This window comes from Mya arenaria, chromosome 3 (genome assembly GCF_026914265.1).
Source record: "Mya arenaria isolate MELC-2E11 chromosome 3, ASM2691426v1".
NCBI lineage: Eukaryota > Metazoa > Mollusca > Bivalvia > Myida > Myidae > Mya > Mya arenaria.
The window spans coordinates 30,590,501-30,604,361 of record NC_069124.1 but is presented as its reverse complement, the minus strand read 5'-3'; the positions used below and the strand labels follow the sequence as shown (position 1 = coordinate 30,604,361).

At 37.8% G+C, this 13,861-nt stretch overlaps 1 protein-coding gene across 1 annotated transcript; it reads right to left on the bottom strand.

Moving 5' to 3' along the window:
* Positions 1-1,065: 1,065 nt before the first annotated feature.
* Positions 1,066-13,817, bottom strand: LOC128226992 (testis-expressed protein 45-like). Its single transcript, XM_052937144.1, has 9 exons — positions 13,682-13,817; positions 10,582-11,175; positions 7,828-7,934; positions 6,989-7,066; positions 6,078-6,231; positions 4,956-5,074; positions 4,233-4,434; positions 3,851-3,939; positions 1,066-3,492 (listed from the first exon to the last, which is right to left on the bottom strand). The coding sequence occupies exons 2-9, from the start codon at positions 11,135-11,137 to the stop codon at positions 3,328-3,330; spliced, it is 1,470 nt and encodes a 489-aa protein (XP_052793104.1). The 5' UTR covers positions 11,138-11,175; positions 13,682-13,817; the 3' UTR covers positions 1,066-3,327.
* Between the last annotated feature and the right edge of the window lie 44 nt (positions 13,818-13,861).

The window sequence follows — 13,861 nt, the reverse complement described above, 5'->3', positions numbered from 1 at the left end:
TATTCAGTGAACAGTTTGAGTTTGTCATAAATCACTTTAAAATTTGGACAATATTAGTTTACTTCAGTTTCCTGCTGAAGCTTTTAATAATAATAGATGTCCAGGCCAAGGGGCCGTATCCAATAAGCAACTTCGATGGAATTGCAGTGTTTTGCTTGGCATCTATATTTAGCTGACCAATATGCTGAATGAAATCACTCAGGCGTGTCTAAGAATTAGGTTAAGATCAGTATTGAATGCTGGTCAAGTAGGTCAACTGCTATACATATTGGGCCGATTGTTCAGAACCATGAGAAAGTTCACAATTTGATTAACAATATCGTTGTTAACCTTTTAGCCTGATAGTTTTTATGATGTGTTCATTTATTTGAATATAAACAAGTAAAGCTAAAATAAATTCTCAAAATTTGGTAGAAATATAGCAGATCACAAATGTTTCCATTAAAATTTCAGAGGAGTAACTATTTAAAAGTTAACAATGATGACATTAACAACGTTGTTAACATTCACAAAGTTTGTAAACCGTCAGTATACATCCCAGGTTGTTCTAGAATGGAAATGGCCGAGGTGTTCCGAATGATGTATCATTACGAAACAAGGTTACGTTAAACTGGTTCGTTTCTTATTAATTAAATGTATGTATTTGGATCTAATTTTTTTACGATAAATGTGTTACTTTATATAGCAAAATAAACGAAAGAAACCAAAAGAAATAATTTCACCCGCAATAAAATTAGGAAATGTTGACCGGCAACAAATATTCGAATGTTTGCTTATTTAAAGACCAGTCAAATCAGTTACAATTATATTCTTTGTCTGGTGGTGCCCGCCCGCACCACTAAAAATATACTAATCGTCTTCCGGGAGGGACGTTAAAAAGGGGTCCCGTGTGCCAGTACTATACACTGGAGCACGTTAAGAACCAGGGTAGCTCTAACCAGGGTTACATTTTGTCTGTGCACTTAGCTCCAAAAACCTGACTAACAATCCCTACGGAGCACTAGCCGAATGGACCATGTCAGAGTAAAAATATACATAGTCTCATAAAACAACAAATAGTTACAGTAATGTGTTTTAATATACTTCATAATTATGAGACAAACAATAACAAATACTGGAAATATAACAGAACTTCCTACGTAACATGTCTGTAAATACAAAAACAGTATTTGATCTTCCCAAGAAATATGGAGACTGTTAACAAAGTGTATAAATTGTACAAGAAATAATAAACATAATACTGTTGATTTTAACACACACAAAATTATATTGCACACCACAACAAAACGTAATTTACAAAATATACAAATACAGAAACATAATTGGCAATTTCTTTTGACCGAAAACTCTCTTCTATGATGTCAGTATAATACATGTATGTGTCCAACATGCCACAAGTTTACAAGCTTATCATGATAAATACATATACATACTAATGTATAGGATCCCATGCCCATGCACTATGTTGCCATACTAACGTACAGGCAGTACTTATGTACAAGATCCTATGAACAATGTTGCACTTCTATTATTACAGTACTTATATACAGGAGCTCATGCGCTATGTTGCAGTACTAATGCACAGGATCCCGTGGACTATGTTGCAATACTAATGTACAAAATCCTGTGGACTATGTTGCAGTACTAATGTACAGGATCCTATGGAATATGTTGCAGTACTAATGTACATGATCCCGTGGACTATGTTGCAGTACTAATGTACAGGATCCCTTGGACTATGTTGCAGTACTAATGCACAGGATCCCGTGGACTATGTTGCAATACTAATGTACAAAATCCTGTGGACTATGTTGCAGTACTAATGCACAGGATCCCGTGGACTATGTTGCAATACTAATGTACAAAATCCTGTGGACTATGTTGCAGTACTAATGTACAGGATCCTATGGAATATGTTGCAGTACTAATGTACATGATCCTGTGGACTATGTTGCAGTACTAATGTACAGGATCCCTTGGACTATGTTGCAGTACTAATGTACAGGATCCCGTGGACTATGTTGCAGTACTAATGTACATGATCCTGTGGACTATGTTGCAGTACTAATGTACAGGATCCCGTGGACTATGTTGCAGTACTAATGTACAGGATCCCATGGACTATGTTGCAGTACTAATGTACAGGATCCCGTGGACTATGTTGCAGTACTAATGTACATGATCCTGTGGACTATGTTGCAGTACTAATGTACAGGATCCCGTGGACTATGTTGCAGTACTAATGTACATGATCCCATGAACTATGTTGCATCACAGATGTACAAAATCCCGTGGACTATGTTGCAGCACTAATGTACAGGATTACATGGACTTTGTTGCAATATAAATGCACAGGATCCCTTGGACTATGTTGCAGCACGTATGGAAGGGAATCATTTACTATGTTGCAGAACTAATGAACAGGATCCAATTGACTATGTTGCAGTTCTAATATACAGGATCCCGTGGACTATGTTGCAGCACTAATGTACAGGACTCCACGGACTATGTTGCAGTATTAATGTACAGGATCCTTTGGACTATGTTGCAGCACTGATGTAAAGGACTAATGTCTATGTTTCAGAACTTATGTACAGGATCCCATTGACTATGGTGCAGTACTAATGTACAGCAGCTTATGACCTATATGCACTACTAATGTACAGAATCCCGTGGACTTTGTTGCATAACTAATGTACAGCAGCTTATGACCTATGTTGCACTACTTATGTGCAGAATCCCGTGGACTTTGTTGCAGTACTAATGTACAGCAGCTTATGACCTATGTTGCACTACTAATGTACAGAATCCCGTGGAAGATGTTGCAGTTCTAATGTACAGGATCCCATAAACTATGTTACAGTTCTGTACTATAACCACTGACTAGAACACAGGGAAAATTTTAAAAAAGTGAACTTTGTAGGCGAATATATCGATTATCTGCAAATCAATAAATGTTGTTTTGAGTTCAATACACACACAACAGTCGAAGTGGTTTTTAACAGGTTGATACAGCGATTATTTAAAAATTCTATAAACTATAACAACAGTTCATACAAATAGCATACTTCATCAAGGGTCACAGCCCTTGAAATGCATTATTTATCACGATATAAAACTAGATTCAAGGGCCATAATAATGTGTCACATTAAGAAATACTTTTCTACAATACGTTAACAACATAAGAGATGTTCCAATAATTTAAGACTCTGCCCATGATTATTATGTTTGTTTATTTTGATCATTTTAAATGGAGTCTATACTCTTATTCTTTGAAGAACGAAATGGCATATTTATAAAAACAAACTAGGGGCGACAACTCCTTGTCAGTCTGATACACCCGCCATTGTTCCCAGGGGAACCGAGCTCTTCTGGAGCCTGCCGGCGTCGTACGAGTAACGTTCGGAACTCTTCGGGTAAAACGTGTCATTGTGTGTGGTATTAAAGTTACGTAGGTTGGAGATGGGAGGCAATATGTGAGACATCTTTAACTGAAAGTGAACAAAATGTACGCGTTTATAAATGTTCATTTCTAATCCTTTTTTCCAAAATATATTGTCTTTTCTTTTCTTTTCAAAACATAAAAAATGTGTTACCAGCATTATTCTTCAAGAACAAGATTATTGTATCTGATGTTAGAGTAACCATTGACGCTAGCTTGAACTGTAGAATTTCATAGAGAGAACAGCTAAGACTTTCTCGTGCGATCAGTCGCAGAATCGACTACTCCGCGTTTTACAGCAAATTGTTTGTCCCACTTGTTTCAAAAAGGCATTATTATACTGTATTTGCATGTACACTTAATTTTACATAGAGAGGGTGGGTATTATGGTTCAAAAAATAACTTACATTTTCTATCGCTTGAGAATTGGGCGCCGTTTTCACTTTTCTGGGGTCCTTGTAGTCTGAGAAAGCGGTCGTGTGGTTCCGCTCCCCTTCTGAAACAGGAAAATGACACCGATGTACTCTAAACAAACCAAATAAAATCTAAATCTTCAGTCAGCGTCAAAAAAGGCCTCTGGGGAGAACAGATTAATTTCCGTTGGTAGCTCACTTTAAATTGCAATCTAATTTTCTGTCAGTCATAGACATAAAATGCTAGAGGCCATACACCGAATATTCATTTAAATGTACGGAGAAATTTAATATTTTTGTCAATTTTCTCAATCATGAAATGCACACATCGTAATGAAACTTGAATTTCCGAGAAATTTTTGTCAAATCCACTTACTTCCGTAATAATTCACAGGAATATCGCTCTCCTTGTAGAAGCTCTGTCTGTTGTAGGTGTAGGGCACAGTTTTTGCCGAGAACGAGCGACTATTGGTTGTATTGTAAAAAGAGCTGCCCAACAGTGGCTCTCCGAACCAAACATTACTTCTCGTGCGCAGGTTGGCGCCTGATATAATGGTATTATGTAGACCCCTTGGAGGCTGAAATTAATCATGAGGGGATAATGCAATTGCTTTATATTTAAAATAATGGAAATTCACATAAAACAAGTGCTTAATTTAAAAATTGATTCTTAATTTTCGTGTTTTCTTGCAGTATGAATGCTCGGTCTTGATTTTGCATATCCTTGAAGCGCGCTAGAGATTAGCGAGAAAGTTATCCAGATTTGTATTCCATTTTAATTCGTGTTTTACATATGCATGACCCAGGTCATTATTCTTAAACTCTGCCTACAGGGGTCATGAAAGGTCGAGCGGTTCATGCAAAATGAACGGAAGTTTTATCGTACAGAAAATCGAGTGCGAATAAATATCATTATATATTGATACATTTTAGATCTTTAAGGGTCTCCTGGCTTTCGAAATCGATTACAAACAACTAATCAGTCCAATCGCGGTTTGTAAGTTAGCGGTTTTCGGTGTTAAAAAAGAAAAAGGAAACACATTTATCTCATTGTCAACTAGTACACATATAGGCTACAAACTGGTTAAAGAGAACATACATTTCCGTGGTAAAATCGGTTTGTAGTTAAGTTCACTCTTTCATTTACGCGTTGATTGTCTAAATCGCCCTCCGGAAAATCGCTATGATTTCTGTGCTTCCCAGGTTTGAACCGTTCAACTGAAACCAAAAACGTTCATGAATTATAATGTACAAGTCTAGGTACTTAAGCAAAATATAGCTCACTTCAATACAGTCGAACCCTTTTGGCTCGAACTCGCTTAGTTCGAAGTCCTCATTGTCTCGAACTGGATGTTAAGGGCCGATTTTATTGTGAATGTAGGCGTTCCCGCTTGGCTCGAATTTTCCGAGGCTCGAAGTATTTTCGCCGGTCCCTAGGAGTTCGAGACAACGGGTTTCGACTGTACTTCAATAGTGTTATATCTGTAGGAACGTGACAGATGGCATTTTTTTATTTTATTATACCTCACTTCTAAAGAATATACGTGTATAGTAAAAATACCAGGGCAATAATTTCGACTATCACCCCGAACTATCAACTTATGCCGCACTGCTACCCTCTGACGTCATGACAGTTTTTGTTCGGTATAATCACGGACCTATAAACCATGCCCGTGGGATAGCATATATTAGAAAGTGACTGCCTTGATGGTGCCTTGAAGGTGGCAGTGCATATTGTCAACCTGAGGTGAATACTGTCAACCGAGGTAAATACTGTCAACCGAGGTAAAGCTAACCTCAAGGTAGTCAATATTTTTATAACTTTGTGCTCATTTTTAACCATTTTACACAAGTAAGCAGCAGAAAAAACCCATATTACTCAAAGATTATATTGACCAAGACCCCCGGGTACATAGACAATAGAGCACGGTTCGTAGTAACGATGGCCTATCACAAAGGTCTAAAATCTTTTTGAAAATTATACTTAAAGGCGATTTGTGTAGCAAGGCGTTAGGAAATGACGTCGTGCAATTAACAAGCATGGTCATGCGATGCTACTGTGCACTATTGTCCAAATATCCTCTGCCAAAATAGCTCAGTACATGTTAAACGAAAAATGTCCACCATAGTGAAATTATTTTGACGAAAGCCGTACGTGCAATCCAATCACATTACGGACTGCAACGATGATGCACGAAATGTCACGAAAATAGACGTTTACCTGGAATTACGGAGGGCATGTAGGAAGAAGTGGCAGTGCTTCGGTAGTCATTCCATTTATAGTGGCCATCTTGTTGCTTAAAGTTGGTCTGGTTTAGCACTTTGCTTACATGTTCGGTATTGTACGGCTGTCGTTGATTTTGGTTAGACATATCCTGAAATAAACAGAGCAAAGTTAGAATTTTCATAAATTTAGATTATGGGACATTGGTTTCAATACATGCGTAAAAATACAAACGCAATTGAAGTGAGAGCGACAATATTGTTTTTAAATTGAGTGAATGGATCTTGCACCAGATCCACAGTCCTGTGGTAATACATTTGATTTCCAGCCCAGGAATCGCAGGTTCGATCCCCCGCCACACCACTTATACTAACCATCTTTCGGGGTTGAGGGGCGTTCAACAGTGGCCCCGTATGTCAGTAATATATACTGGGGCACGTTAAAGAACCAGCGTAACTTTCAAGGGGCTTGCTTTCTGTTTGTGCACCAGGCTGCTAAACCTGATAAAATATGTTATCACCCAGGCCGATGCCCATACAAGAAAGGCCAGTGGCGCCGTATAGTAAACGACCCCTCACCCCGCCCAAAATTGTTTGGTATAAACATCACACGTTCAATACAGTTTTACAATAGATCTAATACAATCCATGTTTTGTTCAAAAAAGGCGCAGCGAATGATTACGCTGGTTTTTTTGTGTTTTATTCGTTCGAACAGGGGACGAAACGCCAAATATATTAAGCCCATGGTTATGAGCCTTGCTTTGCATTTGCGTATTGGTAAAATGTATACCATAATTCACTCGAAAATCTTACGGCATAAGACGACACAAAGGCCGAAACAATACCTTAATCCAAAGCCATTTGCTTGCTTCGAATTGGAATAAGGGAAAGAAGTAGAACTGACATACCTGGAAGGAAGCGTTCATTGTTGTCTCCCTTTCCACGACATTGCGCGGGTCTCCCGTCGGAACATTGTAACTTGGGGGCTGGAAAATAAATATGCAACACATGTATTAAATGTCGTAATATTTCCAGAATTTCAGCATCAATATAACAGTCACAGGATTACTGAGTAAGAACAAGGAAATGTATACACTTAAGTAAAATATTTTAAAATTTATCGCGTAAGTGTAAAAAATCGTGTGTGTTTCCGTCCGTATATGTTACATTTAAAGTGTTCGTTCGTCTGTGTGTATATTTGCCCGTGTATGTGTTCGCCTTTTTGTGTATCCGGCCGTTTGTGTGTTCGTCCATGTATGTTTGTTCGTCCGTACATTATTTAATCCATTATTAGTATGATTTGTCAGTGTACGCGTGTGTGTTTCTCCGAGAATGTATATGTCCGTCCGTAGATGTGTGTTCGTCAATATGTGTGTTCGTCCATGCGTGTGTTCGTCTTTGTGTGTGTCTGAGATCGAATGTGAAGTATGGCATATGTGTGCACGCCCGTATATGTCTTTTACGTCCGTTCTTGTTCGTACCTGTGCATGTTTGTAAACACACTATATGTGTATTCGTCCATACCCATCATCTTCCGTATGCATGTTCGTCCGTATGTGATTTTCAAGATGTGTATGCTTGGCCTACTTAGAGTTTGTTTTTGCGTTCGTGTATGTTTCAAAGTATTAGTTAGTCTGTGTGCGTACGTTTTTGTTCGCATGTGAAAGTCAGTGCGTGTGTGTGCGTGCGTGTGTTTTTGTTCGCGTGTGAAAGTATATGCGTGTGTGTGCGTTCGTGAGTTACTCACCACGGGTAGCGTCTGGACGGGCTTCTCATAGCGTCCCATAAACGTGTCCGTGTGGGTTGTGTTGAAGTGCGTGCTACGATCGTCACCCTTGATCGTCGGAGGCCCGCCTGCAAACATCATTCGTATTTAGTATTTTCAGAGGCGAATCCAGATATTGACGTTATAGGGGGCGTATCTTAGAAACTGAACCTTTTGACATTCACCCTTCCCTTAAAAAATAAATAGTTTAAAATGCTGGCATGGGGGTATTCCCCAAAGAAAATTTTAACGATTTCTACAATTTTTAGTCCAAAATGGTGTATTTTTAGCGTATATTATTACTGTTTTCTGCGACATTGAAATAAAAGGTAAACTTGGACGATTTTATGAGGATGGGAGCGTGCGCACCCTCAGAGTACGTTTTCCGTGAAAGCGTTGAAGTTGAGATTAGTATATAGTGGGAGTGCCAAAGGTTGCATTGAATAAGATCCCTACAAGTTTCTTGCTTTTTGAAAGAAGGAATGGTGCATTTTTAAATGTCTTATTCACAAGCCTCTTCAATGAAATAGTAATATTTATAATCTTGTTTAAGAGAGTTCTATCGGAGTTCGCAGACTGGAAAGAAGTAGCATACAGGCTGAAAGCTGGTAGCCAAAAGTAATGATGGTATCTATTATTTACATATTTGCTTTCCGAGAGAGTTTCAATGCCATTTCTGACCATAGTATTATTAATAAAACATGCGCTTTCTACATAGTAAGTCGTTTCATATGTACGAATAGGTGAAGGTGATTCCTTCAAAATATTTCCATTCACCAACCTAAAAACCCGGCGACCCGGGTTTGATTCCCGGCCTAGGCGCATGTCAGTTTGGTAAGTGCTCACCAAGCCGGACAAGTGGGTTTTCTCCGGGTACTCCGGTTTCCCACACAACACAAGACTACACCCTCGCGCAACAATCGTGCCAACGAGAGTGATGAATATAGGTTGCAGTAGCTTGTTTCACAATCGTTGTAAATCTAAATACGTTTAAACTAACTAACCTAAAAATAATGTAAAGAAATGCAGGGAAAACGCCTTTTAATAAAATACAACCGAACCCCGTTGACTCGAACTCTTTTGGCTCGATTTCCTCGTTGGCTCGAACTGAATGTAAAGGATCGATTTCTTTCGACTAAATGAAAGCATCCACGCTTTGCTCGAAATTCCCGAGGCTCGAGGTATTTTCGCCGGTCCCAGGGACGGTTCGAGCCAACGGTGTTCAACTGCATAAACACGTATCCAGATTTCAAAGTTCTTTATGCAGTCTGTGAAAGTAGATGTTTTATCGACCTTGCACATCTCGTATATCAAACAAGGCAATTGTATTTATCAGGAAAAACTATCTTTTGTTACGACTTAAAGTCAAACAAGGCTTATGAATGTTTAAAAAGAGAGAAATGCTTATTACCGGGCCTTATCAAACAAATAAAATGCATATGCACACTTGTCAAACAGCGATGCATTGTCTGAATTAAGCGCAATCTTAGTCCGTGTGAGGTAAGATAGAACAGACTTCATTTAAATATAAAAGACCACGATTGCTGAGTGAAAATGCAGTTTTATTTGCATGCTCAATCAAAGCTTAAAATAAAGCTTCTAACTTATTACATAAAATGCGGTACGTGACTCTTTTGAAAGAGAAGAGCACATGTAAAATTTCATGTATAATTTACACTAAAAGACCTCCGGAATGCTGTATAAAAATGCTTCGAAGCCAAACAAAATGAATACAGTCGAACCCCGTTAGCTCGAACTCCCAGGGACCGGCGAAAATACCTCGAGTATGATGAAACTCGAGTCAAGCGGTAATGTTAAAATGTAATAGTACAAAATCGGTCCTTTTCATCCAGTTCGAGCCAACGAAGAAATAGAGCCAAGCGAGTTCGAGCCAACGGGCTTCGACTGTATTATATATTATATAGATGAAGAGAATTATTTGCGTTTTCCCTTTTTCTTAGCATGAAAATCATCTGAAGCATGTTTGTGATATCGAAAATAATAATACAGGCATATCTCGCTATGTCGAAGTCGTCGGGACCTCGGGAAATACTTCGAGATAACGAACATTCGATATAACCGAAATACAAAACATGACAAACTAAACCCAAAATATTCTAAAAAAGGTCGCCCTAACCGAGACATCGAGATAACAGAGTTCGACATAGCGAGTTAAGACTGCACTTAATAAGCATAAACATTATGTATATCTTGGAAGTCCACATAACGTCTCAGTTTTCAATGCTATCTGCAATGTCCTTTTAAATCCATTAATTTTTGCCGTATTATTTACCCGATCTATATTATATATACATGACGTATTGTTTACTTATTAATCTTTTAATCTCATACTACCCAAGTTCTTTTGTGATTAAATCTGGCCAATGTGTCGTATAATCGACCGTTTTGTGAGTTCAATATGCTGGTGATTAGATAATAATTATAGCCAGACTTTATCCCACGGTCTGGTATGGAACCTGTGGCCATTTAAAATTCAGCTTAATGCTGATTTGGAATTTCTTTCGACATTTATATATGGCGGTATTAATTTATTTCTAAACAGTAGCTTAAATGCATCACCAATCATGATTTTCAAACCTGTTATTTTTTTCATTATTAAAGCAATGTGTTGCATATCGGTGCTAAAATGTTTTTAATTGGTCAATACTATATGAAAGTTTTTAAGTTATGGAAAAGGTTGTTTTTTCTCCAATTACCTTTTTTGAATGGCCTTACCTTCGTGCATTGATGGGGCTCTTATTGTTTTATGAATGTTTGTATCGTGGCCCTTAAACATGTCCCTGTAGTCTGTGAGGGGCTGCGGTTCCTTCTCCCTATCCCCTTGTGGTATATTGCTCTGCCGGGTACCGGCCCCTTCTACACGTTTGTATGCATCTCCCATTTTCGGGGTAAAGTAGGAATTATGAACCGTTTCGAAATTGTTAAATTTGCTTATGTCTCTGTCCATTTTGAAATTTGTCACGCGAAGCTTTCCACTGGCGCCCTGTATTTCTGGTTTTGGCAGATGGCGGTATTCAAAGGACTTAGTGGTTTCTGATTCCCTCTCACTGAAGAATTTTTGGTCCCGATGCATGACTTCCGACAGTGGTGGCGGCCTGGCGCCGGCCGGCCGTCCGTACGTGCCATAGGGTGGGTAGTCGCTCTTAAAGATACTGTCCATCCGCTGATTGGTCAGTTGGTCATCCTGCCCGATCCGGAAACTCGTGGATTCCAGAAAGTCCTGTCCGGTTTTCTGCTTGATGATAGGTGCAACCACTTCCGCTGCAGACATTTTGACTATTTTAAGTGGCTCAGATTCGTGATTAATCCCTGAAATGTTGAAAGAACTTACGTTGTGGCATACCGGTGTGATAAAAAACTTTCAGAAAAGCAAAACAATTAAATTTATCAAAGCTCCGCTACATAATTTTCTAATCTGATTTTACTGAAATATATATGGATAAATGGTATATGGTCACCGAGCCGGACAAGTGCTTCCCCGGGTTCTCCGGTTTCCCCAACAGCACAAGATCACACAAATCGGAGAATGATTAGTGCACCAGTCATTTGTAACCATGCCCCCCCCCCACCCCAGGTCCGGCGGTATACGGGGGATAGCGGGCCGTGTTTTACCTTCCAGGTGGCCCTGCAGTGCCGAGTGAATGCGATGGTTTTGTTTTCGCACCGAAAATAGCTGGGAATTGGCCTTACCTAGGATGACCCCGGGGAGCGTGGACATTTGGCGGGGATTTTACCAGCAGTTTGTCCCCGCAAGGCGGGCATTTTACCTGGAATTGGCTGGACCGAAAGTCCCCGCTATTCCCCGGACCTGGGGGGGTCAATTAGATTCATAAACATGTACGTTTTCTTCTCAAGTAATCCGGACCATCATCTCCATGTATTTCCTTGACTAGTTAATCTATCACATAATCTAGGCACTTTTTTCCATTCCTTCTAATTAATCAATAAGTATTAATCATTAAAATATTTAAGAATACAGAACCGGCGATTTGTATCATTAAATCATTAGTTTTATGAAACATGACAGCTATGGCAAGCATATCAATGTAATCCGAGCTATTGGATCGTTTGTATAATGTGTATCACACAATGAGAGTTATAGAAAAGGAAAACTGCCATTCTGCTAGAAACCATGAAACTATGATGTGAGAACAATATGGAACACGAAACATAATATACACCAATTATACTTTAAATCATAGATATCACCTATTGTGTCGTACGGTATAAATGTTTTAAGTATTAATGAATATATGAGGCTGATATTTCCTTTTTAGGTACGTGGTTATAAAGAGTTTAAAGCTGCATTCTAACAGATTAACAGTTTTGACTTTTGATATTATTTTTTTTGTATCAGAATCAGCTGATTTGGGCATCATAGCCTTCAATCAATTCAAAGGTATAAAATATTTCACAATAAAGCATATCTCTACTGCTTGAAAAACGATCAATTTTCTTAAAGCGTTAGTAACGTTTTTAGCCATAAAACATCCATTGTCGACCATACATATGAAAAACTGCGATCTAATCTTCTAATCAGCCTTCTCTTTTCTAGTTTCCATGCATTTATGCTAAAAATGGCTCATTCCAATCAGAAGTGATATAAATGTCCAGCGGTCGATCTGTGAGAGAGTAGCTTTAAGCCTTAAAGTGGTATTATTCCTTACGAAGGAATCGGTTAGAAACAGAAGGATTATTCTTAACCCCAGAGGTAATTAAACGCTTATCCTAATGCATGTACATATATACACTATATGACATAACCGTATGCAGGTACGCCCGTGCATTTTGAACAGTTAGATTGGTGAAAAGGGGCTCAAAATTCCAAATATAAATAAATCCTGAGAAAAATGTATCTATGGAATTTTAGTACATGTCTATGAAATATTATCAAACTTCGATTGTTTTTGTCACCATTTAGCAAATCAAAAGGGTAGACACCAAAATATAGATAGATGATATGGATTTTGTCATGTATGACTTTACAGTCTAGGACGAATATCATTTTAAATTTCACCCTCTGAACAAATCAGAAGTGTTCTTTTTGGAAAAATTGTAAAAATACAAATGTTTGTTATGATGTATTCTATGAGTGTATGTCAAGCTCAGCTGAACAACGTATCATTAATATATCTAAATATTTATCATAAGCACTTATCTATGAAGAAGTGAGTTTCTGTGAAGTAATATTAAACCATTACTGTTCAAATATTCTCTCAATTTCGACTTGTATAATATATAATTTAAAATTATATAATCTAAGATGCGTTATTACACAACAATCAGTAACAATTTAGAATGTCACAGTAGTATAAAGTTTAATTTATTTTATGTACAATTATATCGCTAGTAAATTTGTATTGAAAATTACATTTTGAGCTTCAAATCGTTCATAACCTGTAACAGAGCGCTTCTGGAAACGCGATCCTCAGAGTCTAATAAAGCAACGATTAAAAGCCAATAACAATAGGTTTTAAATTCAGTTAACTAGTTTATTCTTTATACCTTTGGTTCGTTTTCAAAGATTGTCCAGAAAACACTTTTAATTGTTAGTTAATTGACGCTGGTCACGGTTTGGAGCTGTTTGAGAAACGTCAAGAAATAGAAGAAATTAAATGACTTATTGAATAAAGAAGTTTTTGAAAATACAAAAAATAAAGTTAATGAGTGTTGTTGTGTTCATTTTAAACGTACATCAGTTTTTATTTCATTTCAACTTTAAATAATCAATTTTATTTAATTTAATGAATTGCGCTAAATAAGTTTGCGCCTAATCAATTAACCTTTAAACAATTTAAAAACAAGGTGTACTTACCTGAAACTATTCCGATTATTTATTTAAAAGGCATGTTTAATTCTTTTAGATATTTCTTTTGTTTATTGATTATCAACTTCCTTACAGTGATTGATTAAAACAAAACGCCGTCGTCGCTTAAAACCCAATTGTGTACAATCACCACGGAGATAACGGGAGGTAACTCAAATTACGTTCGCT

Coding starts and splice junctions, on each gene's coding strand:
- LOC128226992 (XM_052937144.1), bottom strand. CDS start 11,137: ATGTCTGCAGCGGAAGTGGTTGCACCTATCATCAAGCAGAAAACCGGA. Junction 7,935..10,581: donor AGCCCCATCAATGCACGAAG/GTAAGGCCATTC, acceptor TGATGTTTGCAG/GCGGGCCTCCGACGATCAAG. Junction 7,067..7,827: donor CCGTCCAGACGCTACCCGTG/GTGAGTAACTCA, acceptor TTTATTTTCCAG/CCCCCAAGTTACAATGTTCC.